This window comes from Astatotilapia calliptera, chromosome 3, assembly GCF_964374335.1.
Source record: "Astatotilapia calliptera chromosome 3, fAstCal68.1, whole genome shotgun sequence".
Classification (NCBI taxonomy): domain Eukaryota; kingdom Metazoa; phylum Chordata; class Actinopteri; order Cichliformes; family Cichlidae; genus Astatotilapia; species Astatotilapia calliptera.
Window position 1 is genome coordinate 74,432,163 of NC_137424.1, and position 27,635 is coordinate 74,459,797.

General features: G+C 42.9%; 3 protein-coding genes across 4 annotated transcripts; 2 read left to right on the plus strand and 1 right to left on the minus strand.

Annotated features, from left to right (window-relative positions):
- Positions 1 to 1,245: 1,245 nt before the first annotated feature.
- LOC145419316 (uncharacterized) lies at positions 1,246 to 9,913 on the minus strand. The gene is made up of 5 exons (XM_080296060.1): positions 9,618 to 9,913; positions 8,725 to 9,060; positions 7,977 to 8,306; positions 2,814 to 3,815; positions 1,246 to 1,250 (listed from the first exon to the last, which is right to left on the minus strand). The coding sequence occupies exons 1-5, from the start codon at positions 9,709 to 9,711 to the stop codon at positions 1,246 to 1,248; spliced, it is 1,767 nt and encodes a 588-aa protein (XP_080152186.1). The 5' UTR covers positions 9,712 to 9,913.
- Positions 9,914 to 12,555: 2,642 nt separating this feature from the next.
- Positions 12,556 to 26,814, plus strand: LOC145419300 (programmed cell death 1 ligand 1-like). Of its 2 annotated transcripts, XM_080299225.1 has the most exons (4): positions 12,556 to 12,626; positions 24,020 to 24,165; positions 25,049 to 25,378; positions 25,610 to 26,814. In XM_080299225.1, exons 2-4 carry the CDS (start codon positions 24,105 to 24,107, stop codon positions 25,747 to 25,749), a joined length of 531 nt encoding a protein of 176 aa, XP_080155351.1. In that variant the 5' UTR covers positions 12,556 to 12,626; positions 24,020 to 24,104; the 3' UTR covers positions 25,750 to 26,814. The 2 variants fall into 2 exon arrangements, with proteins under 2 accessions (XP_080155351.1, XP_080155350.1); XM_080299224.1 differs by lacking the exon at positions 12,556 to 12,626 and having other exon boundaries at positions 23,974 to 24,165.
- On the plus strand, positions 14,999 to 18,670 carry LOC113015543 (uncharacterized). The gene is made up of 3 exons (XM_080299208.1): positions 14,999 to 15,185; positions 17,011 to 17,346; positions 17,927 to 18,670. The coding sequence occupies exons 1-3, from the start codon at positions 15,125 to 15,127 to the stop codon at positions 18,178 to 18,180; spliced, it is 651 nt and encodes a 216-aa protein (XP_080155334.1). The 5' UTR covers positions 14,999 to 15,124; the 3' UTR covers positions 18,181 to 18,670.
- Positions 26,815 to 27,635: the final 821 nt, after the last annotated feature.

Genomic DNA, 27,635 nt, shown 5'->3' on the forward strand with positions numbered 1-27,635 from the left:
AAGAGAAGCAGGAAGATTTAGGGTCAGATTTACTAACATGTGGAGCAGCAGCAGCCGCATCACAAAGTTTAGTATGTTATGTATTTGTAATTTTGAGTTTTACATCTCTTGGAGAGAGATATCTTTTGTATACTTATAAATGCACCATGTGGTAAGCTGTATACTGTGTCTACTGCTGTATTGACAATAAAGCTCTTGAGTCTTGAATGTGTATCTGTAAGAGTGTCACTGTCAGGAGACGTGTCTGTCATAGTTGCTGCTGGGAGGTTATTACTGGGAGGGAGATGTTATCAGAGTCATCAGACCTTCATCGGCTCAGAGTCGTTATCGCAGCACCAAAACTTTGTCAGTGAACTGGAATGAGCTGGATCTGAAACAAAGGCAGCTGTTACTGTGTTAGATTCACGTCTGCATGTTGAAACATCTTATTAAAAGTAAAGATGTGCACATACAGGCACGTGTCACAGTGACGCTGAGGATCCTCAGAGTCCTCTGCACAGTGCTCAGGGATTTCCTCATCTTTCATGTTGTCTGTCTGTTTGAATTCAAGCATCATCGTCAATAACTGAGCGTCTGACAGCCTCAAACAACCAGAGCCTGAAAATAAAAAGCCTCTTTGGTGGAATTATGCTCATATTTAAAATTTCTGTCAGTTACTTTATTTTCTGAGGGTTTTTTTGTTGTTCTTAAATTCGTTTTCAGAGCTATAAAGAGTTGAGTGCAGGGGTGTCAAACATAAGGCCCGGGGCCCAGAATCAGGCTGGCAAAGAGTCCAAATCGGCCCAATGGACGTTTTTGGAGAATGTGAAGGAGGAACGTCTCTGCCATGACCACTCATACAAAACCAAATGAATGAAGTAACAGAGAAATGACAGAAAGTTCCTGTTTTGTTTTTCAGTATTTACAGAAATTTTTAAAAAGAAATTTCTTTGCATTAACAAAAACTTTTTTACAGATATTTAGATGAGCTGCATTCCTCTGATGAGGACTTATAGAAAATGTGCATAAGGACTCAGAGTGTGTGCAGAGAGTCGTCATGCACTTGATACCATGACAACAGGACGGCCCTGAGCCCTCAGACCCCCAAACACTGAATTCAAGCCACAGTACTCTCTGAAGACTGTGAAGCATGGCAGTGCAAGCATCATGATGGGGTCTGTTTCTCTTACTATGGTGTCGGGCCCACTTATCTCATATCAGGGATCAATTTGCTTATATCGAAATACTTGGAGAGGTCACGCTGCCTTATGCTGAAGAGGAAATGCCCATGAAATGGGTGTTTAAACATCACAACGACCCCAAACACACCAGAATGTGAGCAGCATCTTGGTTCCAGACCAATAAAATTAGGGTCATGGAGTGGCCAGCAGAGTGCCCGGACCTTAATCCAATAGAAAACTTGTGACATCAAAAATGGTGTTTCTGAGGCAAAACCAAGAAACGCAGAGGAATTGTGGAAGGTTGTCAAATCCTCCTGGGCTGGTATATCTGTTTACAGCTGCCACAAGTTGGTCGACTCCATGCAGCACAGATGTGAAGCAGTTTTCAAAAACAGTGGTTATACATCTTAGTTTAGTGATTCACAGGAATGTTAAATCTTAACATTTTTTCAGTTTATTGAGTAAATATTTGAGTTTTTGATCACTGTTTTCTTCATAAATGTAGACAGACAGACTGATTTCACTCATTATCATTTTCTTTACAAACCAAACTTTTATTTCCAGAGATATAAAAAAAACAAAGTTAAACACAACAGTGTTAAAAAGGGCACAGCCGAGCAAAACACCACAAACACAAAAACAAGCTGTCTCCCAGTGGGCTGGGCTTGAGGAGGAAAAGTCACATGGGGCATCATCAGTTTCTTTCTGTCCTTGATCATGTTTTTCGTCGCGCTGGGTAACAGTGACTTCATGGAAAGTCAGTCTCAGCATTATTCAGCTTTGAATACTTTGCAGACCTTTCAATTGTTTTCTGACGTTTTTTTCTCAGGTTTTGTTTTGTTGTGCTAAAACCCCTCTCATATTTTCTGCAGATCAGATTAATAAGAAGAGCAACAACAACAAGAAGCACAGCAGAAACTGACAGACCAACTATCAGTCGAACAGATCCATCCTCCTTCCCTTCATCCTTCCTTCCATCCTCCTTCCCTCCATCCTCCTTCCCTTCATCCTTCCTTCCATCCTCCTTCCCTTCATCCTTCCTTCCATCCTCCTTCCCTTCATCCTTCCTTCCATCCTCCTTCCCTCCATCCTCCTTCCCTTCATCCTTCCTTCCATCCTCCTTCCCTCCATCCTCCTTCCCTTCATCCTTCCTTCCATCCTCCTTCCCTTCATCCTTCCTTCCATCCTCCTTCCCTTCATCCTTCCTTCCATCCTCCTTCCCTTCATCCTTCCTTCCATCCTCCTTCCCTTCATCCTCCTTCCCTTCATCCTTCCTTCCATCCTCCTTCCCTCCATCCTCCTTCCCTTCATCCTCCTTCCCTCCATCCTTCTTCCCTCCATCCTCCTTCCCTCCATCCTCCTTCCCTCCGTCCTTCTTCCCTCCGTCCTCCTTCCCCCCGTCCTTCTTCCCTCCCTCCTCCTTCCCTTCGTCCTCCTTCCCTCCGTCCTTCTTCCCTCCGTCCTCCTTCCCCCCATCCTTCTTCCCTTCATCCTCCTTCCCTCCATCCTTCTTCCCCCCATCCTCCTTCCCTCTGTCCTTCTTCCCCCCATCCTTCTTCCCTTCGTCCTCCTTCCCTCCATCCTTCTTCCCTCCGTCCTCCTTCCCTCCGTCCTTCTTCCGTCCGTCCTTCTTCCCTCCGTCCTTCTTCCCACCGTCCTCCTTCCCTCCGTCCTTCTTCCCCCCATCCTCCTTCCCTCTGTCCTTCTTCCCCCCATCCTCCTTCCCTCTGTCCTTCTTCCCTCCATCCTCCTTCCCCCCATCCTTCTTCCCTTCATCCTCCTTCCCTCCATCCTTCTTCCCCCCATCCTCCTTCCCTCCGTCCTCCTTCCCCCCATCCTCCTTCCCCCCATCCTTCTTCCCTTCATCCTCCTTCCCCCCGTCCTTCTTCCCTTCGTCCTTCTTCCCCCCATCCTCCTTCCCTCCATCCTTCTTCCCTTCGTCCTCCTTCCCCCCATCCTTCTTCCCTTCGTCCTCCTTCCCTCCGTCCGTCTTCCCCCCGTCCTTCTTCCCTCCATCCTCCTTCCCTCCGTCCTCCTTCCCTCCGTCCTCCTTCCCCCCATCCTTCTTCCCTTCATCCTCCTTCACTCCGTCCGTCTTCCCCCCATCCTTCTTCCCTTCATCCTCCTTCCCTCCGTCCTTCTTCCCTCCGTCCTCCTTCCCCCCATCCTCCTTCCCTCCATCCTTCTTCCCCCCATCCTCCTTCCCTCCATCCTTCTTCCCTTCGTCCTCCTTCCCCCCGTCCTTCTTTCCTTCGTCCTCCTTCCCTCCGTCCGTCTTCCCCCCGTCCTTCTTCCCTCCATCCTCCTTCCCTCCGTCCTCCTTCCCTCCGTCCTCCTTCCCCCCATCCTTCTTCCCTTCATCCTCCTTCCCTCCGTCCGTCTTCCCCCCATCCTTCTTCCCTTCATCCTCCTTCCCTCCGTCCTCCTTCCCTCCGTCCTCCTTCCCCCCATCCTTCTTCCCTTCATCCTCCTTCCCTCCGTCCTCCTTCCCCCCATCCTCCTTCCCTTCATCCTCCTTCCCTCCGTCCGTCTTCCCCCCATCCTTCTTCCCTTCATCCTCCTTCCCTCCGTCCTTCTTCCCTCCGTCCTCCTTCCCTCCGTCCTTCTTCCCTCCATCCTCCTTCTCTCCATCCTCTGTGTCTCCTCCTGTGTGACCTGCAGGTGAGAAACAGGTGTGAGGTGTCAGCTGTCAGGTAGGTGATGAGTGAAGAACAGAACAGAATCTGTTTCCTCTTCTAGTTCAGGACAACAGATTAATACAAACTATTCACAATATGTATAAAGAGAGAAAATACTGGTGGATTTTTCTTAATTTAACAAAGGAAACAGATGATCTGACTAAATATGACTAAAACTGATCCAGCTGATCTTTATAATTTGCAGACTGAGAGTTCGTTAAAACATGTCTGAGACTTTTGGAAGGTCAAATTCTCGACTCTCTGAACCTGTGTTTGTTTATTATGAGGCTGAAACATCTGAACCTGTGATTCAGATTCAAGCTCTGTGGGAGTTTCCCCCCCAAGAGGGACAAAAGGACCCCCCTGATGATCAACGATGGTCGCTCACAGTGGACGTAGATGGCTTCTTTCACTCCTCTTTAAAACCATCTGTCCTCTCTGTCCAAAATGTGAACATTAGCATCCTCGAAAGAGTGTCCTTTATCCTGTGGAGGTGGCTCTTCTATGTCCATCAGAATGGTGGGATCAATAGGATCAACAGGTGCTCCATGACCCTCCTGGGGGACACTCCCATAGGGCTTAAAAATCTGAGAGATCCACCAGTTGCTCTTAGAACTGAAGAAGCTTCTCGGATTAAACGTTTTAAACAAACTTGAAGAGGTCCAGCTCCTTACAATAGTTTTTTACAGTTGTTACACAGACCAACTGTGTATTGTGGCTGTTATGTATTTGCTCTGGCAGGTAAGTTTATAGCACAAAGATAATGTGTTAATTTATCAGCAGTTTATCACAGCTGGTCACAGAGATACTGATGATTTCAGCATGAGAGGTTCAAAGCCACACTGTGATCAGTCTCAGGAGTTTGGAAACTGCTTACAGATCAGTAACTCTGCTCAGCTGGTCTCATTACAGCGAGAGGGCAGCCATGTTTTTAACACAGCTGCAGTAAAGATACAGTGGGGCAAAAAAGTATTTAGTCAGCCACCGATTGTGCAAGTTCCCCCACCTAAAATGATGACAGAGGTCAGTAATTTGCACCAGAGGTACACTTCAACTGTGAGAGACAGAATGTGAAAAATAAATCCATGAATCCACATGGTAGGATTTGTAAAGAATTTATTCGTAAATCAGGGTGGAAAATAAGTATTTGGTCAATAACAAAAATACAACTCAATACTTTGTAACATAACCTTTGTTGGCAATAACAGAGGTCAAACGTTTACTATAGGTCTTTACCAGGTTTGCACACACAGTAGCTGGTATTTTGGCCCATTCCTCCATGCAGATCTTCTCGAGAGCAGTGATGTTTTGGGGCTGTCGCCGAGCAACACGGACTTTCAACTCCCGCCACAGATTTTCTACGGGGTTGAGGTCTGGAGACTGGCTAGGCCACTCCAGGACTTTCAAATGCTTCTTACGGAGCCACTCCTTTGTTGCCCGGGCGGTGTGTTTTAGATCATTGTCATGTTGGAAGACCCAGCCTCGTTTCATCTTCAAAGTTCTCACTGATGGAAGGAGGTTTTGGCTCAAAATCTCACCATACATGGCCCCATTCATTCTGTCCTTAACACGGATCAGTCGTCCTGTCCCCTTGGCAGAAAAACAGCCCCATAGCATGATGTTTCCACCCCCATGCTTCACAGTAGGTATGGTGTTCTTGGGATGCAACTCAGTATTCTTCGTCCTCCAAACACGACGAGTTGAGTTTATACCAAAAAGTTCTACTTTGGTTTCATCTGACCACATGACATTCTCCCAATCCTCTGCTGTATCATCCATGTGCTCTCTGGCAAACTTCAGACGGGCCTGGACATGCACTGGCTTCAGCAGCGGAACACGTCTGGCACTGCGGGATTTGATTCCCTGCCGTTGTAGTGTGTTACTGATGGTGACCTTTGTTACTTTGGTCCCAGCTCTCTGCAGGTCATTCACCAGGTCCCCCCGTGTGGTTCTGGGATCTTTGCTCACCGTTCTCATGATCATTTTGACCCCACGGGATGAGATCTTGCATGGAGCCCCAGATCGTGGGAGATTATCAGTGGTCTTGTATGTCTTCCATTTTCTGATGATTGCTCCCACAGTTGATTTTTTCACACCAAGCTGCTTGCCTATTGTAGATTCACTCTTCCCAGTCTGGTGCAGGTCTACAATACTTTTCCTGGTGTCCTTCGAAAGCTCTTTGGTCTTGGCCATGGCGGCGTTTGGAGTCTGACTGTTTGAGGCTGTGGACAGGTGTCTTTTATACAGATGATGAGTTCAAACAGGTGCCATTCATACAGGTAACGAGTGGGAGACAGAAAAGCTTCTTACAGAAGACGTTACAGGTCTGTGAGAGCCAGAGATTTTCCTTGTTTGAGGTGACCAAATACTTATTTTCCACCCTGATTTACGAATAAATTCTTTACAAATCCTACCATGTGAATTCATGGATTTTTTTTCACATTCTGTCTCTCACAGTTGAAGTGTACCTCTGGTGCAAATTACTGACCTCTGTCATCATTTTAAGTGGGGGAACTTGCACAATCGGTGGCTGACTAAATACTTTTTTGCCCCACTGTATATACTTTACAATAAGCACTGCCTGTATTCAGATAAACTGCCAGCTTAGTTTGATTTGATCTAAACCTGACAGAGTGACAGCAGCCGTCCTCTCTCTGAAACAGCAACAACATGCAGGGAGTCTGCTCAGCTACACATGGATTAAACTCTACGGTTAAACTATCAGGACATAATAGAAGTCAGTGAATTAATAAATAACAAACTAGCTCAGCTGGAGTCTCACATTGTCACAGATGAGGATGATAACACTGACTCCAGAGTGAGCAGGACACATCTGTGCTAAAGAAAATTGATGGAGGCCATCTGAGTGTGGGTGGATGCTGGACTCCAGCAGTCAGTCAGACGCTCGTCTCCATTCATGCGGTTTGATGCACTTCATTTAAATAAAGGGTAACTTGGTTGGATGGGACAGAGAGCTGTGACCATTGACCAGATCACAGGTACAGCAGAGTTTTAGCCTGATGCTAAAGAAGCACGTTTTCAAACACATGATGATTTACTTTTCAAAAGTCTCAAGCCAAACATGACCCCTGACCCCACATGGTTGTTGTGGGGCGATCGTGGCTCAAGAGTTGGGAGTTCGCCTTGTAATCGGAAGGTTGCCGGTTCGAGCCCCGGCTTGGACAGTCTCGGTCGTTGTGTCCTTGGGCAAGACACTTCACCCGTTGCCTACTGGTGGTGGTCAGAGGGCCCGGTGGCGCCAGTGTCCGGCAGCCTCGCCTCTGTCAGTGCGCCCCAGGGTGGCTGTGGCTACAATGTAGCTTGCCATCACCAGTGTGTGAATGTGTGTGTGAATGGGTGGATGACTGGATATGTAAAGCGCTATATAAATACAGGCCATTTACCATTTAAAGATGTTGTGGGAGCTAAAGAAATATTGGAAATTATATCCATGAATTGTCACATCAGCCAGTGTGTGCTCCAGCCGTGCTGGAATAGTGCAAACGTGCTTTTGTTTTGTTCTGGTTGTTTCAAAGCAGGACGGCGACTGTTCTTTGGGTGAGATCACGTGTTTCCTGTGTAATCTAAGTTTCATGTTTACAGACGAGTTAGAGAGCAAGAGAAGAAGAGACGGATTCATAAATGTCTTTGTTTCTGCTCTAACCAAACAATGCTGCTCTACAACTCTAGACTACCAGCCACAAAGACAACAGCTGGAGAAACATCTGTCTACCTCTGACATCCACCAGCTCATCCATACAACAAACACACATCAACAACCAGGAAGCAGCTTCACCTCTGGGGCGATCGTGGCTCAAGAGTTGGGAGTTCGCCTTGTAATCGGAAGGTTGCCGGTTCGAGCCCCGGCTCCGACAGTCTCGGTTGTTGTGTCCTTGGGCAAGACACTTCACCCGTTGCCTATTGTGTGGTCAGAGGGCCCGGTGGCGCTAGTGTCCAGCAGCCTCGCCTCTGTCAGTGCGCCCCAGGGTGGCTGTGGCTACAATGTAGCTTGCCATCACCAGTGTGTGGATGACTGGATGTGAAAAGCGTTTTGGGGTCCTTAGGGACTAAGTAAAGTGCTATACAAATACAGGCCATTTACCTCTGATCACACACACACTCAACTCTACTCACTCACCTGGAGGAACACTCAAGTAGACGATACTGATGATCTTCAATGAGCTGGTTCTTTCATTGAGGACACGACACATGTATGTTCCAGTGTCATTGATCCTCACATCCTTCAGATTCAAAGACACGTCTCCATACTTCATCTGTCTTTCCTGCAGATCCACCCGGTTCTTAAAAGATGGATGCTGGTGATCTGTAACAAAGCGACCAGCCTGGTACAAAAGCACAAATCCTGGCTTGTCAGTTCTGCTCCATACTACACTTCTGATCTTCTTGGTTGGAACTCGACATGTCAGAGTGACGTCCTGTCCAGACTCAGCTCTGATGATCTTTGGCTCTGAAAGAGGAAACAACACAGAGCAGAGAGGTTAAAGGTCAAAGTACAACTATGATCAGAATGATTGACTTTAAATATTTTGTTTATTTCCTTTGACATTTGAGTTTTTAGTCATGTTGGATTTAATGAACCTCTGAACATCCAGCAGGTCACCAGTGACCCACTGAGGGGGAATTTTAGCCTCATGCTAAACATGCAAAGTGTCAGAAACTACAAGATGTTAGCTTCCACAGAACAACAACATGTGCTGATAATAAGTAAGAACAAGTCAACTCTAGACTACCAGCCACAAAGACAACAGCTGGAAACATCTGTCTACCTCTGACATCCACCAGCTCATCCATACAACAAACACACATCAACAACCAGGAAGCAGCTTCACCTCTGATCACACACACACTCAACTCTACTCACTCACCTGGAGGAACAACAGCCAGGTGGATGATGCTGGGAATCTCCAATGTGTCTGTTTCTGCCATGAACACATGACACATGTATGTTCCAGCGTCATTAATCGTCACGTTCTTCAGAATCAAAGACACGTTTCCATCCTTCATCTGTCTGTCCTGCAGATCCACCCGGTTCTTAAAAGATGGATGCTGGTGTGTTGAATTAGAGAGACCATCCTGGTACAAAAGCACATAATCTGGCTTCAGGTCAGCGTTCTTCCAGTACACAACTATGATGTTGTTGTTTGGAGCTCGACATGTCAGAGTGACGTCCTGTCCAGACTCAGCTGTGATGTTTTTCTGGTCTGAAAGAGGAAACAACACAGAGCAGAGAGCTTAAAGGTCAAAGTACAACTATTTCCTTTGACATTTGTGTTTTTAGTCATGTTGGATTTAATGAACCTCTGAACATCCACCAGGTCACCAGTGACCCACTGAGGGGGAATTTTAGCCTCATGCTAAACATGCAAAGTGTCAGAAACTACAAGATGTTAGCTTCCACAGAACAACAACATGTGCTGATAATAAGTGAACATAATGTGTGAGAGAAAGCAGCCTCTCATTATAAGACACTGTGAGTCTCTGCATGCTGCCTTTATGGAGCTACAGCTGTTTGTATACACTGAACAAGAAGCTTTGTAGCTGCATCCTGACTCCTGACACTACAACACATCACACTGACACACACATTACACTTCTTTGTCTCTGTCACAGCTGGATTACAGATGTTAAGTGTCCACACAGACAAACTAAATCCATATTATTATCATTGTTATTATTATTCTTAACAACATGTAAACTAGTCGATGCTGGTCTATTGTTGTCAGATAAACTCAGTTTAGTTTCTAACTGTAAACCTCACCTGCAGAGGCGAACACGACGACGACAGCAAACAGCAAAGCGGAGCAGCGTGATGCAGTTACGGCAGACATTTCCGTGTCATTATTACTGATCATCCAGCGCTTCTTTGATTTGTTCTGAAGTCTAAATCTGTCGCTAATTTCAGCGAACAACTGAACCTGAGTTTAAAACCTGATGAGATTCAATTAAATTTAAGGTTTAAAAAAAGCTGAAAGATTTAAGCAACTGACTCCACACTTCCGATTTAACTACTACTACTCAGTTTTGCCGACTCCTCGGTAAGGGAAATTTCTATTGGCTGTCCTAAAATTCGCTAGAAGTCGTTAAATGACGTCATCACCCAATTTGAATAATTGTAACAGATCCTGTAGGAGAGAGAAATGACATCGTGGAAGAGACAAAGTCAGTTAAAAACACCCTAAAAGAACTTACTACACATTTAGAACTGCAACCTTTTCATGGCACAACTCCAACCCTCCTTGTTTATGATTGGAATCAGTGCATCGATTTATTTTAGACAAAAACAATGTTGTACATCTAGCGCTGCTCCAGTCAGAACGGCAGCGTCGCTCATGAGAGATTCATTTGCAGTTTGGACCGTAGGGTGAACATCTGTTCTGGCCATGTACTGTGCAATTTTTGAGTCGTGCGACGGTTTTGGGGATCGGCCGAGTTTCGCCTTCATCGTGTGTCGTGCATCGTGTAGTATACGTGGGGTAGAGAAGAGATTAACACCTCACGACCATCAATCGGGAGGATTTCAAACCTGTTTGAAGTCCTCTCGGCCGTCGTGAGGGTGTCTCCGCAGCCTCTCACACTGCGCACGCGCAAACAAGAAATGTTAGCGAACAGACGGAGCAGCACGTGCAGTGCAGCGTGTGATCTGGACACAAGCGATGGAGGCACAACTTGTAGAACTTTGGAAAGCTCATCCGAGCCTTTTCCATGTGGCCTCACAAAATGATCACGACCACAACAACCGTGAAAATAGTTGGATTTACACTGCTGCTCAATCACAGCTGCCTGATCATGTTTTTCATTAGCAATTTAGCAAAGTTGATGGTGGTGGTGTGTGTGTGTGAGTGAAAGACAGAGAGGGAGTGAGCGACAGATTTTGTGTTATAAGCTTCATGTTATGGACGCACAGTGTGAGCTCTCAGGTCGCATCTGAGCATCGGGCCGTATAGTGTGAGACCTTCTTCTGAACTTCTAACCCCTGCGAGTCAATCGTGCAGTTTGAGCAGAAGCTGAACAACACGACTGAAAAAATCGCACAGTGTGAGCCCAGCTTAAACGGTGTCTGAAAAGTCGCTAAATATTGCGACAAAGTCGCTAAGTTGGCAACACCGCTACTACTACCTCTTCCGCAATGATGTGTTTTCCTCTGATTGGGAGAAAAGAAAGGGGAGTGTACGTTATGATTCGATTGTCTGTCTGAGATTGTCATTGTTACGGTTCTAAATAAAGTTTATTTAAAAACTACGACTACCTCTTCCTCTATCTTTATATCGCTGCTCGCAGACAACTTCAGGTGCCTTAGTGGATCGGAACAGCTTTTTCTCATATTAACAGCAGTTGCTCTCGAAAACCCAAATATTGTCCTATTAATTACATCACCTGTATTCCTCTGAAATATTTATTTTACCTTTAACTGAATACAATTCTTCTGTTATTCAAATCTGAGTATTTGTTGCTTTCCTGTTATTTACCACATTCTAACATTACATGTTCAAATGTCTCCACTTGTCCACAGAATTCACAATTCCCTGTGTCATGCTTGTTCATATTTTTAACATGAATATTATATATATATATATATATATATATATATATATATATATATATATATATATATATATATATATATATCAGCCCTCTTACCTTGTGTAGTAAATGAAAATCAGGAGTTCTTTGCTGAACTAATACTTTTCTTACTAATTCCTTTCTAATGTATTTTTCCCTGTAATTTAACCAAAACTTCCTGTTGATTCCCTTTATTTTTCTTGTTTTTGACAAGGTTTAACTATATCATGTGCTATGTGTTTTTCACCATGTCCCTTTAACTTTGCCCAGTAAGTTAAAGCTGATGTCTTCTTATTTCTAACAGTAGTTCATTCATTTCGACTTGCAATTGAAACATTTTAATGGCCCCAAAACACAACCTCAACACTTGATACTGGGTTTTATCCAAGTGATTTAACAATCTTTTAGCTGCTGAGCCATAGACCAAACATACATAATCCATGATCTAATGACACTTATATATAAAGCTTTTCATGTTGTTTTTTCTGCAACCCATTCGCTGCTTTTGAAACATGTAAAATATTCAAAACCTTTTTATATTTCTCAGTCATTTCCCCAATATGTGTTTTCCATGTAAGCCTTTTAATCAAACCTAATCACACGAGCCAAGGTGTGAGAATGAAGAGAGGCAGAGAGGAAAGGGCGATGGTTTTATGAAATCCAAAGCAAAGTGGTGGAAATGAGAAGTACAGGACGAAACAGGAGAGTGGAGACGGTTATATCTCGACTGAGATTCGGACACACTGGTTTAAATAGCACATTTTTAATAAGTAAACACTGTACAGAGGAGTGTGACTGCAGTAGGGAACAGGAAACAATAGAACATGTTTATTGCATTGTCAGAAGTATGATATGGAAAGGAGACAACTGATCAAAACCTGGAGGATATGAAAGTGAAGTTGGACTTGATTGATTGTTTCGCATGAGCTCTATAAGTGAAAGTTATCAGGCTGTATTTTGGTTTTTAAGGCATTTGTTCGGAAATACATTATTATTATTAGTTATTTATTTATGTCATTTCGGTCCAAACTCCACACCAGTTGGTGGCGGTAATGCACCATTTTGCCGCCAATAAACCCTATACAGAAGAAGAAGAAATCGAAAGCGTAGCCTCTGCATGAGCGTCTCAGACACAGATTCGTAGTCAGTGACTTTCAGCTTTATTTAAACCTTAAATGTAATCTGATGTGTTCAGGTTTAAACTCAGGTTTAGTTGTTCAGTGAAAATACTAGTGATGGGCATGAAGCTTCATGAAGCACTGAAGCTTTTCATCCAATTGGTTCATCCCAGCGCAAAGCTTCATTTGCTCTAGTAGGACACCTACTGGACGTAAAAATATTAGTTGGCATGAATTTGAAGAGTGTGGCCTTTTGCACACAGCCTGTAAATGTCAACAACAAAAGGAGTGTGTAAAACATCTATATTGTAGTGATGGCAGCATACTGTGTATATTTATAGTGGCAGTATGGAAAATGATTATTTGGAAATGATCATTTACTGTGAGGTGAGGTGTGGTTGGGGTGTGGACAGTGGTTGTGCTTTTGTAACGTTGAGGTATGGACAGCTACACACTGAGCCTCAGTCCTGCCTGTTCACATTTTATTCAGTAAAAACTAAATTTTCACTGCTTTTATAACCTTTAGTGGGGAGAACATAGCTAGGATTTAATGATTTAACAAATCTTTTGAATCCTTTGTCCTCCACAATGCTAAATGGCTGTGAGTCCTCAATCACCATGCTGACCAGGTCTTCATCTATTTGAGATTGTTCTCCTGAGGAAAGACAATAAAGATAAAGCACAAATATAAATATCACACACGTAACTTATAACAGTTGTATAATATTGTTATATCATTTAGTAACATTACTGCATGCTATATTATCATGACATTTGATGGCTCACCTGGTCTTGCTCCACAATCGGTGTTCCCCTTATTCTCATGCAAAGCTCTGTAGTGCCTAAGCATGGATGAGGTGTTGTTGTTATATCCCAGCTCCCTGGCACATAGCAAACACTTCACCTTGTACAAAAGTACAGACAGCTTAACATAGGTTTTATTGCACCATCAGTATTATGAAAATACATCTTCTGTAGAAATCTACATACCTTGTTGGGAGGATCCATCCATCCATCCATCGTCATCCGCTTTGTCCGGGGCCGGGTCGCGGGGGCAGCAGCCTAAGCAAAGAGGCCCAGACCTCCCTCTCCCCAGCCACCTCCTCCAGCTTATCCGGGGGAACACCAAGGCGTTCCCAGGCCAGCCGAGAGATATAATCTCTCCAGCGTGTCCTGGGTCTGCCCCGGGGCCTCCTCCCGGTGGGACATGCCTGGAACACCTCACCCAGGAGGCGCCCAGGGGGCATCCTTGTCAGATGCCCGAACCACCTCAGCTGGCTTCTTTCGATGTGGAGCAGCAGCTGCTCTACTCTGAGCCCCTCCCGGATGGCCGAACTTCTCACCCTATCTCTAAGGGAGAGGCCAGCCACCCTTCGGAGGAAGCTCATTTCTGCCGCTTGTATCCGCGATCTCGTTCTTTCGGTCACTACCCACAGCTCGTGGCCATAGGTGAGGGTAGGGACGTAGATAGACCGGTAAATTGAGAGCTTCGCTTTTACACTCAGCTCCCTCTTCACCACGACGGACCGGTGCAGCGTCCGCATTACTGCAGCTGCAGCCCCAATCCGTCTGTCGATCTCCGGCTCCCTTCTCCCATCACTCGCGAACAAGACCCCGAGATACTTGAACTCCTCCACTTGGGGCAGGAACTCATCCCCGACCCGGAGTGGGCACTCCACCCTTTTCCGGCTGAGAACCATGGCCTCAGATTTGGAGGTGCTGATCCTCATTCCCGCTGCTTCACACTCGGCCTCGAACCGTTCCAGTGCGAGCTGGAGGCCCTCACCCGATGAAGCCAACAGAACCACATCATCTGCAAAAATCAGAGATGAGATTCTGAGGCCACCAAAGCGAAAGCCCTCCGCCACTTGGCTGCGCCTAGAAATCCTGTCCATAAAAATTATGAACAGAACCGGAGACAAAGGGCAGCCCTGGCGGAGCCCATCACCCACCGGGAACGAGTCCGACTTATTGCCGGCAATGCGAACCAAGCTCTTGCAACGGTTGTATAGGGATCGAATGGCCCGTAGCAATGGGCCAGACACCCCATATTCCCGCAACACCTCCCACAGGACACCCCGAGGGACACGGTCGAATGCCTTCTCCAAGTCCACAAAACACATGTAGACTGGTTGGGCAAACTCCCATGCACCCTCAAGTTTGTTGGGAGGAATAAGATCAAAATGTTCCCACACAGGGGAGGACATCCTCCTCTTCTTAGCTGGCTCCATTCTCTCCTGACTTTCTCTCCTCACTCTCAGAAACCTCCAAACTCTCACTAACCGCAACTCTCAATCAAACACCCACATTTTGAATGATGTCTGAGGGGTTTATATCGCTGTCATAGCTCGCGGCAAAGTTCAAACCACTTCATGAACCAGTCACGTGGTACAGCGAGGCTTCGGACGTCATCATTTTCAGCTCCTCCCATAAATGAAGCATGCCTCGATACGCGCATCGCGGAAACGCCCCCTCCATTACTCGACACACGCTTCGAAGCCTCGATACAGAACGTCACATCACTAGGAAATGCCAACAAACTCAGAACAAACTAAGAGTCAGATCGGCAGAAACAGAGATCACGGACATGTCTGCTGTAACTGCAACGCTCTGCTCCACGCTGATGTTTGTCGTGTTCGTCTCTGCAGGTGAGGTTTACCTGTTTTAAGCCCAAATATATCTGACGCTGACATAAAGACGATTAAATAGTATCAGCCTCTTTATATGTTAACAAAATTTCGTAAAGAATTACTTTCATATGGATTCAGTTTGTCTGTGTGTGACGGAGACAAGAGGCTGAGTGGACACTTAGCATCTGTGTGGACAGGAAGTGTCCCACTGTAGCGACCGCACGCGCCGGAGCACGCGCAGTAGTGAAGTGCGGGTCGATCCTGAAATATCGATTCCTCCGATACCAATCATTTATGTTCTAGAATCGATTCTCACATTAAAATATCGATATTTTAGTAATTTAGGGTACATTTGTAGTTTATCATTAACAGGAACACAGTGGGAAGAAGCTATAACATTCGGATTGTCTACATTCAAAGGAACTACTTCCTCTTCCGCCTCTCATAGTCATGTGCGAAATATGGCTGTATAAATGTATGGCTGATATGGCCAATATTATAGTTATTATATTAATCATTCTAAGTTATTACAGCAGTGAGTTTGAACTCTCAAATCAAATCACTTCTGTTGTCACGTCACATGTGCAGGTACACTGGTACAGCACATGTGCGTGAACTCTGTGTCAAACACTGAGCTTCAGTAAAGACTCAAGTTGCAGTTATTATGTCCTATCACCTTAAATCTTCACTCGAAGACACTCAAGTATCTGTGACAGTGTATATGTAGGTGTATTATATTTAACCTCCTAAGACCCGAACTCTTCCATGACATGCATTTTTAATTTCTCTTTGATATCTGGGCACATTGAGGCCTGATGAATGTAAAAGCAGAGAATTATCAGATTTTTTTTTCACCTTATTTTTGTTTTTAAGAACAATAAGAGCCACGTATGAGGATATTCGTTTAAAATATTTGACAGAACAGTGGCAGTATAACGTCCTCGTACGTGGATATCAGGCCCATGCAGAGCGAAATTCAGTATTTTGGTCTAAATAACCCAAAATGTGATGTCCACATATGTGGACGGCAGGTCCTAGGAGGATAAGAGACAAATGTGCCTTCAGTATGTTGGCATTACTAAATTTGGCTCAATGCTTACATATATGTGTAAACAGCAAATGTACGAGCTGTGATAACTGTGTCTGATAGAATGAAGAGTAGACTGATATATGAAATATTCCTTTATTGGGTGAGAAAATCAGACCATGTCATAACTGCTGTAAGTCACACAGAATAGATATCAGAGCCTTAAACAGGCTGACTTCTGCTAAATGGGTCAAACTGGGCAGAAAGTCTACAAACACATAACATCCTTATAGAATATGATGTAACACTATAGATCAACTTACCTCAGAATATATAAAGCATATAAACAATTACAGCAATATGATGCAACAAACACAGCAGTGCTACTGATCCAAAATACTCAAAGCTTCATAGAACTGAAACAAACATTGATTTTTATATGCAGCTACAAAGCTTCTTGTTCAGTGTATACAAACAGCTGTAGCTCCATAAAGGCAGCATGCAGAGACTCACAGTGTCTTATAATGAGAGGCTGCTTTCTCTCACACATTATGTTCACTTATTATCAGCACATGTTGTTGTTCTGTGGAAGCTAACATCTTGTAGTTTCTGACACTTTGCATGTTTAGCATGAGGCTAAAATTCCCCCTCAGTGGGTCACTGGTGACCTGCTGGATGTTCAGAGGTTCATTAAATCCAACATGACTAAAAACTCAAATGTCAAAGGAAATAAACAAAATATTTAAAGTCAATCATTCTGATCATAATTGTACTTTGACCTTTAACCTCTCTGCTCTGTGTTGTTTCATCTTTCAGACCAGAAAAGCATCACAGCTGAGTCTGGACAGGACGTCACTCTGACATGTCGAGCTCCAAACAACAACATCACAGCTGTGCACTGGAAGAACGCTGACCTGAAGCCAGAATATGTGCTTTTGTACCAGGCTGGTCTCTCTGATCCAACACACCTGCATCCATCTTTTAAGAACCGGGTGGATCTGCAGGACAGACAGATGAAGGATGGAGACGTGTCTTTGATTCTGAAGAACGTGACGATTAATGACACTGGAACATACGAGTGTCATGTGTTCATGGCAGAAACAGACTCATTGGAGATTCCCAGCATCATCCACCTGGCTGTCGTTCCTCCAGGTGAGTGAGTAGAGTTGAGTGTGTGTGTGATCAGAGGTGAAGCTGCTTCCTGGTTGTTGATGTGTGTTTGTTGTATGGATGAGCTGGTGGGTGTCAGAGGTAGACAGATGTTTCTCCAGCTGTTGTCTTTGTGGCTGTTTGTTTGTTTGTTTTTTACTTACGGTACAGAGTCATTAATGTCTGAGCGAACTATGTTACTTCCTGTGTCAGACTCTCTTTTTACCTGGTTAAATCACCATGGTGACTAATGTTAAAAACATAACCTGGTCATGTCCAGCATGTGTTCAGTGTGATGTCGATTCTCTGCTGGGGGAAAATGTTTAATATGTGCAGCTTTTTAAACTGTATCTCACTAAAACCACTGAGTGTAACATCAGACTCACAGAGTTTTAATTTAGTGATGTGTAAAACGTGTAAATGTTTCGTACTGGATTCTAATCTATTGCCCAGGCTGCTGACGTTAAAGCTACTAGAGGATAAATTATAAGCTTCATCAGGATATTTATCCCCAAGAATACATTTTAAATCCAATTAATTTCATTTGATCAGCTGACACCTCACACCTGTCTCTCACCTGCAGGTCCGACAGGAGGACACACAGAGGACGGAGGGAAGGAGGATGGAGGAAAGGAAGGCAGAGGGGAGGAGGATGGACCTGTTGGATTGGCAGTTTCTGCTGCGTTTCTTTGTGCCGCTGTGCTTCTTGTTGTCGGTGTTGTTAGGTTTTGGATACAAAGACGACTTCAATCTAAGACTTACGATGATCCAGAGATCACACAGCCTCTTACGTCTGCGCAGGAGGACAGTTACACAGATGACCTGAAGATAAATTAGAAATGAACCATCGTTAACATCCAGGTTAATTTCATTCAAATTAACTTTAAATTGAGCAGTTTTTTTGTGTTGGTTTAAAATATCGACCTCGTGTGGCCTTTTCTTCTTTAACTGCAGCACAGTGTGAAAAAGTTTGTATAACAAGCTTGTTTTAGGTGCTGTTATGAAACAAAAAATTCATGCAGCTGAACTGTAGATGTTTCTCTCTGACTCTGAACTGTGAACCTCGCCAGCTTCTATTCAGCTCCTGATGCAGGAAGATGAAGTGAACAATGTAAATGTCCTTAATGTGTCTTCATCTCTATGTCCCATCTTTACATTTATACCTGTGTAATGTTGTTTTTTATTATGGGTGTTTTTGTAACGTACAGAGGTGAAAGGTTTTCTTTATGTTCTTGCAGTTGTGAAATTATGATCTTTATCTGTTTTGTGAACAGACTTCTGATTGGCTGTTTCATGTGATGAACCAGAAATAAATGATTCATGGTGATGTTGTTCGTCTGCTGCAGATTTCAGGCCTGACACGTCTTCTTTTCACCTCCACATGCACATCATGCTGCATTACACCAACATGCAAGTTGTTAGCTTGAGGATCACCTTGTAGCAAAAAAGCTATTTTATAACTGTACAGAATGGTGTTCATCAGTTTAATGCTGGATTGTGTTGCTGCACTAATCCTCAGTCAGAAGCCGTACATGCACCAGAACGTTTGTTTTATATGCAATGTGACGGTGAATGAGGAGCAGACATTAAATGTTGTTTTTACAGCTCCAAATGTCAACAACAGTCACCTCAAGGTGCTTTATATTGTAAGGTCGACTCTACAATAATACATGATGTGGTTTGTGAAAAAGAAACATAATTGGCCTAAAACACTCACATAACAATCTTATAAAGTTTCATCACCCTGATTTTGTAAGCAAGCAAAAACTGCATGGTGCATTAAGGATTCTGAACAATTCCTAAATGCACCACGAGATGGCAGTCCAACACAAAGAGTAACAGTTCACAATGTAACGCCTGTTTACCACAGCTACAAGAAGTTCAGACATGGAAATGAACTACTAAACCAGGGGTGTCCAACTCCAGGCCGGTAGAGCCGCTGTCCTGCAGGTTGTAGAGCTCACCCTGGGTCACCACACCTGAATCAAATGATTAGGTCATCACCAAGCCTCTGAAGAACTTCAAGACATGTTGAGGAGGTCATTTAGCCATTTAAATCTGCTGTGTTGGATCAAGGACACATCTAAAACCTGCAGGACACCGGCCCCTGAGGCCTGGAGTTCGACGCGCCTGAACAAGTGCAGACACGATCAAGCCGACTACTGAGCCACGGTTACATTTTGAGAAGAAGAAAACAACTCAACGGATAGATTACTCTAATCTGTGTGTTTGCGTCCTGCTGTACCACTGATCATATTGATATCTGAACCTGTAACCAGTGATGTCCTTGCATCCATTTTGTTGTAGTTTTTGATACACAAATTTACATCAGTTTGTTCTGAACAAAGTTTACATCTGTTCAAAGTTTGGATGCCGATGATAATGTGGTGATTCTGTGCTATAATATATATAATATACATATACTTCTCTGTTGACAAGAATATTATATTAGGTTATCTAATGTTGGCATAAAGCACAGCAAACCAAATGTGCAAAGTCACGAGTTTCCTTTATCAGTTATTTCTTGTTAAATTGGCCATTTTTCTCATACATTTCCGCTTTAATCTAGAAGAATTTGAGTCACATAAATAAATTGCTTATTTGCTGGTTCATCCTTTGAGTTAGGTGCCTTTTTATGCTTTTTAATGATTCATATGTCAGTGTTTTTAAAAACATCTTTTATTTAAAGGACAAAGGCACACAGCGTTACAGAGACTTGAACACTTTTACACGGTTTATTCACCTTTATGCTTGTGCATCATGTCTCTCTCTCTCTCTCTCTCTCTCTCTCTCTCTCTCCCCACAGGTCGCAACATCCTGCTGAAATAGGGAGGGCATGATTAGATGATGGAGGACGGTGTGTGGAGCATCCCCTGGCACCACACCCCACTGCTCCACCCCTCCCTGCAGCTGAGCCACAAACCACGCCCACCACAATGACATATTACTCCGGTAGCTGGACCCATAAAGATGACTCAGCACACAAAGGCTCGTAACTAAAAGAGTTTTATTACAAGGAAAAGACTTAATAAGGGTTTATGATTGGAGAGGCTGAGTGACTTCAGTGTGAGAGGAGCATGGGAGCTCTGTCAGAGATGACATACGTTGGTAACTACTGTAGTCAACAGCATAAGTAAAGATATCATCACACATCAAAAACACATAGAAACAGCAAAACTCACTTTTGGCACAAAACTAGCAGGTGTGCGACTGCAGGAATCTAGATTTTGACTTATCCAGGTAATTATTGGTTAACACCGGGTTTTCTACGAAGGTGGTTCACTTTGAGGTAAATCATCATGGTGACACATGCTGTGACACTGACCTGCTCTGGTGCTTTTTATTCATTATTATTCCTTTAGAATTTAGAGGTGGGTATTTATTACTACTGTACAAACATAATTGAGCTTGACAGTCATGACGCATTCACAGCACTAACAGGCACACGCCTCCCTCTAGTGGTCACATTAAGTTCAAACACAGAAAAAGTGTTGGCTACCTATAACATAGTCCTGGGGTCCCTTCCAGGCCATTCAACCCCCCACTCACACCTTGACCCACGTGACCTCAGTAACTCAGTTGACAGCAGGGTGGGTGAGCCACTCTCAGGACCACCGCCAACATCACAACCTCACTAGGAGTTAAACACCCGAGACTCTCCATCAGCTTTCAGAACTGAAGAGGTGAAGCATCCTCGTGACCATAAACAGAGGTCCAGTTGTCTTCAACTCAAACTCTTAAAAGTACCATGACCTGGATGATGGAGCATGAGGGAGTGCATGCATGGTTAGATAATAATGCTAACAGCTAACACTGTCACTGTGCTTTTCCCGTGTCCCGTGTTTCATGTCTAGTCACCTTGTCTCTGTGTTAAGCTTGTGTGTCTTGTGTCTGAGTCGGAGGTGTGTTTCCTCTTTTATTTTGATAGTTCTTATCCTGTGTGCAGTGTCTTGCTTCCCCTTGTCTCGTAAGGTCGGCTTAGTCCCAGCTGTGTTCCCCTCCTGTTTCCTGTCTCCTATTCCCCCTGTGTATATATGGTGTGTTTCCCTCAGTTTCTCAGGGAAACTGAGGGAAACACTTGGATTGTTTGCGTGTTTTCCTGTGTTTCTTGTGTTTCATATTTAGCTTTCCCCAGTCTGGGTTTCAGTTAGGTTTTTTCCTCTGTTCATCAAGTCTGGTTTTTGTTCATAGTATTTTTACAGCCAGAAATAAAGGCTCGCTTTTGCTATCTTTCACCCTTGTCTCCGTGTGCCTGCATTTGGGTGGACAATCACCTCACTCCATGCTATCTGCTTTGCCAGATGTGGCAAACACACTGTTAATTCTTACATAAAGTCAAGTATAAATAACATTTTTGTGTTATTTAGTTATTAAACAGCGAACATGACAAACTGAACCAGTATATGTTAATAATTAAAGCAGATCACATTGAAATCGACATGCTAGCTAGCTAGCATGTGGATGCTAGCCTCCATGTAAAATACAAAGACAGTTAATGAGCTGCTTCAACAGCTCACAGAAAGTTGTAGTTCTTGCATGTTATAATGTTATAATATCAGAAATAGATCTTATTGTTTACAACACTCACATCCTCCATCTTTCTCTCGTTGCTCACATGTGCCACCCAGCCTCCACAATCTCTGATCAAGCTCCACTCGCCTGGGTAACTTTATATCATTTTGTAGGTTATCGGGCAGATTTACTAAGCAGAACAAATTGTTATTCAGGGTGATCTACTAACAATTCACTATGATTAAAAATAATTATAATTTATATAGAAAGATCCAGCCAGTTCAGTTGAGTTATTACTGGCACTGATTTAGGGCTTTCAGTGTGAGTTAAGGTTTTAAACGAGGCAATTCAAATCAATGACAGGAAGCTGAAAGAGAAGCAATATGTTCATGATATCAGGGTTAGTTCTCTTGACAGAAATCACTGGGCACTGTATGAGGTCCTGGGGACTGAGACTAAAGTGGAGCTCAGGATTTCTCCAAAGGAGAACTGCATTTTTACACATTTAATCCACCTTAAATGTGTGTGGAACAGCTGACCCAACTATTAGACAATAACATTTTGTGTGGCTTTCATTCACAAAGTGACTCTGAGCTTCTTTCATGAACCCAGGAGCTTTTTAATGTTAATGCTTTGCACTGTCAGTAACTCTGGCCCTAAATGTTTTCCAGTTTTGTGATGAAGAGATATTTTTACAGGCTGCTCTCATTTAAATATCATTTGCATAAAAACATCAGGGTACAAACACACTGTGTGCATTTTGGTTTCCACAGCAGACATCCTCCACCACATTTTTAATGAGACCTGTATAAAGTCATTCAGATTCTCAGCACACTTTATGCAGACTTTATGTGACATGATATAAAGCAGAAACAACCTAAAGCCGGAACAGGAAACATACTCCATTACTGTTTTGTATCTGGTCTGAAGTCCTGTGTGTCTCATATGTTAGATTCACATATTATCAGGACATCACTGCTCCAAGGCAGAATCAGTTAGATGGAGTCAGGTCTTTGCCAAAGGAACCACAAGTAATTCATGAGCAAATATGAAATAATAATATAATTATATAGATTAATGCATCGATCAGTTTTGCTGCGGTATTTGGGGCAGGGTCATGGGGGCAGCAGCCTAAGCAGAGACACCCAGACCTCCCTCTCCTTGGCCACCTCTTCCAGTGTCTCCGGGAGAACACCAAGGCGTTTGCAGACCAGAGACCTGAGAGATATAATCTCTCAGGTCTTAATTAGTGCGATTGCAATAATATAATTTCCCAGGTGGAGGTACGTGCAGGGACTGCAGGTAGTTAAGCAAGTAACGTGATTTGATCCCCTACTCCTGTGTGCTGGGAGGGCCTCTGAGTCGAAAACACACCCGGAGTGTTTGCAGAGTATTTGGTTTTATTCAAAACAAAATACGTCAGTGAAACAAATTCCCATTTCTGACTTCAGGGATTTGTTTGTCTGTGAATGGATGTACAGGCTGGTTTGATCTGTATTTTTTTGCTACAGATGTCAGTTTGCCCACAATTTCTTTAATTTTATCTTTTGACTTTTCATTCTTGAGTGATTTACTTTTGTAAAATGTTTTGCTCACATGAAATGAAACCTAAATAAGTTCCTGCCGACCTCACACTGTTTTTATCTGTGGATAATTTTCCATCCTGATGTTCAGAAGAGTGTTTGAGGGTTTCAGATCCTTCAGAACAACAGTAAGTGTTTAAAATGATGCCTTTCAGTTTCTTAGATAAGAAACAAAAGCTGTCAGACTTTATCTCTATATTTTTAACTGTTTGATGCTGTATGTTCTGCTGCTTCTTTATTCCTCAAAAAAGTTCTATAGAACAGCTTTTATGGAGGTAAATATTGCTTCCTTCATAGTGCAATATCCATTTTTATACAGAAAAAAAATACAAAATATAAAATATATCAAATCTAAATGACATCCATTTAGATTTGATATATTTTATATTTTGTATATAATTGTTTCACCTTTTTTTTAACGATGCACTTCATCGTCCAACTACAGTCCCACGTAACACATCACAACGTCACGTGGCTCAATTTCTTTAAGAGACAAGTCGTCCATTTTGAGATCGAGCGAACGGGTGAAAGAAAATATTTAAACCTTAAATTTAATCTGATGTGTTCAGGTTTAAGCTCAGGTTCAGTTATTGAGTGAAAACACCAACAGACTCAGACATTTAGAACAAACTAAGAGTCAGATCGGCAGAAACAGAGAACACGGACATGTCTGCTGTAACTGCGTCACTCTGCTCCACGCTGATGTTTGTCCTGTTCGTCTCTGCAGGTGAGATTTAACTGATAGAAACTAAGTTTTTAACAGAGTTTATATGTGAGATAACAAGGAATGATGAGAATGAGCCTGGGTTACGCGTTAATGATATTCCCCAAGAATTATTTTTATATTATTTGGTTTGTGTCGGTCGGAGTGATGATGCTAAAGTCAGTTAGCAGCGCTGCTTTAAGGTGAAATAATTTATATGGAATCAGGTTTCTGGCAGAAATATCACACAAGATATAAAAGACAGGACAAAGACACATTGTGAAATAGAGCCAGAGACCAAAGATAACTAATTATTAAATACTGAGGTGACCATCTCTGCATTTATTTCACTCACCATGTGATCCTATGTCTGTCCAATCTGTATGAAGCTTTAAACAGTGAAATCAGTAACCAATAATCTATAACCTGCTGTGACTGGTCACACTGATCAAACATCACTGTCAGTGTGTTTAAAGATGGAGTTGGATGACCTCAGGTGGTAGAGCAGGTCTCTTACTAATTGCAGGGTTGATGGTTTGATTCCAGTCTGCGTGCCAAATATCTATGGGCAAGATGCTAACACACAGATAAATCCAGCAGACTAGGAATGTGTGTTAGATAGAAATCAGTGACACAGAAAAAAGTGCATGGGTGAATGAAGCAAGTTGTACAGAGCATGTTCGAGTAGGAAAGCACTACATAAGAACTAAATGTAGTTTAGTCTCTTGTAATGTCTAATGTTCTCCCTCTTCTTCAGCTCAGCTGACACAAGAAGAAACACAATCAAAGATCATCATCTAATAACAGAAGACTGTCTTTTATTGTGTGTTTCTGATTGGCTGCTGTAGAAGTGAACAGTTGTACTTTGACCTTTAACCTCTCTGCTCTGTGTTGTTTCCTCTTTCAGACCAGAAAAACATCACAGCTGAGTCTGGACAGGACGTCACTCTGACATGTCGAGCTCCAAACAACAACATCATAGTTGTAAAGTGGAGCAGAGCTGACCTGGAAGATGAACATCTGCTTTTGTACCGGGACGGTCACTTTGTTCCAGACAACCAGCATCCATCTTTTAAGAACCGGGTGGATCTGCAGGACAGACAGATGAAGGATGGAGACGTGTCTTTGATTCTGAAGGACGTGACGATTAATGACGCTGGAACATACGAGTGTGGTGTCTTCATGGATGGAGCACACTCATTGGAGTTAAGCATCATCTACCTGGTTGTTCCTCCAGGTGAGTGAGTAGAGTTGAGTGTGTGTGTGATCAGAGGTGAAGCTGCTTCCTGGTTGTTGATGTTGGTTTGTAAAGATGTTGTTGATGAGACTTTGTAGAAAGCAGCTGGTCTGAGTGATGTGATCAGAGTGCAGCAGATAATGTCTGACAGCAGTTTGAAGAGGAAATGGATTCTGTTCTGTTCTTCACTCATCACCTACCTGACACCTCACACCTGTTTCTCGCCTGCAGGTCAGACAGGAGGATCTGTTGGACTGATAGTTCTTGCTTTGCTTCTTGTTGTTGCTGCTGTTGTTGGATCTTTATTCTACAGAAACCATAAAATAAAAAAACAGAGTCAGGAAACAAACCAGCTTCCAGCTGAACTGTGAGTCTTCTGTTGCTGTTCCCAGGATTCAATGCAGACATAAAATATGATCTAGATCCTGAATCTGTGCCCTGTGCTGTTCAACATATCATGGCAACATCTGACCAATCACACAGATGATTGTAGCTGAGCGGCTAATTTAAAATAAAAAAAGATTTGAAAAGCTTAGACATAAAACAGAAAAGTACCACAGCTGCTGGAGACAAGGCAGCTGAATGAGATCAAAAACAGTATATAGTAGTTTTTATTTTAATATTAAAAGCACTCTGTGAATATGTGAAAGCTTTACATGTATTGAACAGTAAGAATGGAAAAGAGAAAGAGCTGCTGCATCAATAAAGTTGAACTTTTTGAAGGTAGGAAGAAAAGAGAAAAATGCCAAGTGTTTGAGTTAACAAATGTATCAGTATCATAAGTTTATCTTTAACGAATTAGAGAAAGTGTCATCATCAAGCTGCAAGAATCAAATGTAGGCTTAGTCCACTTGCTGTTGCTGTAAAGCAACCAGTACAAACAGGCATCGGCATTTATATAAATGTTCATGAAACAACATATTGTTGTAAAATCTATGACGAGTGTATCCTAATTATGGAACAATACAATTCCCCACTTTGTGTTAAATGTCTCAAAATGACTTTGAACATACCAAGTATGCTTACAAAAAAAACTGAAAAAAAAAATTTAATTTTTTTTTTGCAGTTTTTTTAAAAAATTAAAAAATAACAGGTATTGAAACTTTTTAAAAGGTTTAAATAAAGTATTGAAAAGCCTTTGAGATTTGGGCTCCATGTGTTTTTTATTCATACATTTTGTGTGCATTGGCTGTGCGTGTGTGTGTGTGGATGTTTTCATGGATAACGGAGCTGTCAGAATAAGTGTATCCTGATTTAAAAATAAACACTTATCCAAACAGGGGTCGTGGGGGGGATTGGGGCTCAAGTTTTAATGTACTTCTTTAAATATTTCTTTAAGATATATAAATATGATTAATCTACGATTAATAATGTGCCCTCCTTATAATTTATTCCAATCCCGTAAATCAAGAAATAAAATGAAAATTATCACTGTTTCTGTTTCTGTGGTCTGTGTTTTTATTTTTTTTGCTTGGGTTCTTTCCTTTGGGAGTGAATAAAGTTGGATGATGGTGTTCATGCAAGGTCTAAGAGTGAGAGATGTTTCAGCACTAAAGGTTTAAAGATGAATTATGTTTTTCCCCTAACGACACATTTCTGGACATGAAAACATTCATGAAGGAAACTTTCTATCAGTTATTCACTGTGCCATACATCATGATTAGACTCAGTAAAAGAGAATAAACTGACAGCACTGACTTTCTGTGACTTCACTATGTAACAATATGTAACTATGTAATAACAAAATCAGAATTAAACTCAAATTGAGCTCCTAATGAGCCTGTGACTGTGGTTAGAAACAAAAAGACTGCATGTTGTTTTAAGACAATTCTTCTGTTTATCACAGAGAACAGATTTGTTCTTCTTCTGTGACTCTAAAGTACAAACTAAGCCTGATGCGTGAACACACTGCTGACCTTTGATTCAGCTGGTTCAGATTGATGAGTGTGTAGCCGGATAGGCTACTCGCCTTTCCTTTTCTCTCTCTCTCTCCCTCGCTCGCTCTCCTGCGCTCGCTCTTGGCTGCGCAACTAGGTTGATCGGGAACCCACCTGCATATTGGTTGAGGGTGGCGTCAGCCCGTATATAAGGATTTGGGGGAAGATTTGGGGAAACCTGCAGCCAGCTGAGACTGAAGAAGTCACTCGGATGAGTGACGAAACATTTCTCCCACAAAACGCTACGTCCAGATGAACAGAATCAACTTTTGGAGATTTACTTTCCTGGATGATTGAGATGCATCAAGATGCTAAATTTG

What these genes read in the sequence shown, in the direction of transcription:
- LOC145419316 (XM_080296060.1), bottom strand. Translation starts at nt 9,711, where the DNA reads ATGATCAGTAATAATGACACGGAAATGTCTGCCGTAACTGCATCACGC. An exon ending in CGTCGTGTTCGCCTCTGCAG is followed by an intron (nt 9,061 to 9,617) that starts GTGAGGTTTACA and finishes TTCCTCTTTCAG; the next exon opens with ACCAGAAAAACATCACAGCT. An exon ending in CCTGGCTGTTGTTCCTCCAG is followed by an intron (nt 8,307 to 8,724) that starts GTGAGTGAGTAG and finishes TTCCTCTTTCAG; the next exon opens with AGCCAAAGATCATCAGAGCT.
- LOC113015543 (XM_080299208.1), top strand. Translation starts at nt 15,125, where the DNA reads ATGTCTGCTGTAACTGCAACGCTCTGCTCCACGCTGATGTTTGTCGTG. An exon ending in TGTCGTGTTCGTCTCTGCAG is followed by an intron (nt 15,186 to 17,010) that starts GTGAGGTTTACC and finishes TTCATCTTTCAG; the next exon opens with ACCAGAAAAGCATCACAGCT. An exon ending in CCTGGCTGTCGTTCCTCCAG is followed by an intron (nt 17,347 to 17,926) that starts GTGAGTGAGTAG and finishes TCTCACCTGCAG; the next exon opens with GTCCGACAGGAGGACACACA.
- LOC145419300 (XM_080299225.1), top strand. Translation starts at nt 24,105, where the DNA reads ATGTCTGCTGTAACTGCGTCACTCTGCTCCACGCTGATGTTTGTCCTG. An exon ending in TGTCCTGTTCGTCTCTGCAG is followed by an intron (nt 24,166 to 25,048) that starts GTGAGATTTAAC and finishes TTCCTCTTTCAG; the next exon opens with ACCAGAAAAACATCACAGCT. An exon ending in CTACCTGGTTGTTCCTCCAG is followed by an intron (nt 25,379 to 25,609) that starts GTGAGTGAGTAG and finishes TCTCGCCTGCAG; the next exon opens with GTCAGACAGGAGGATCTGTT.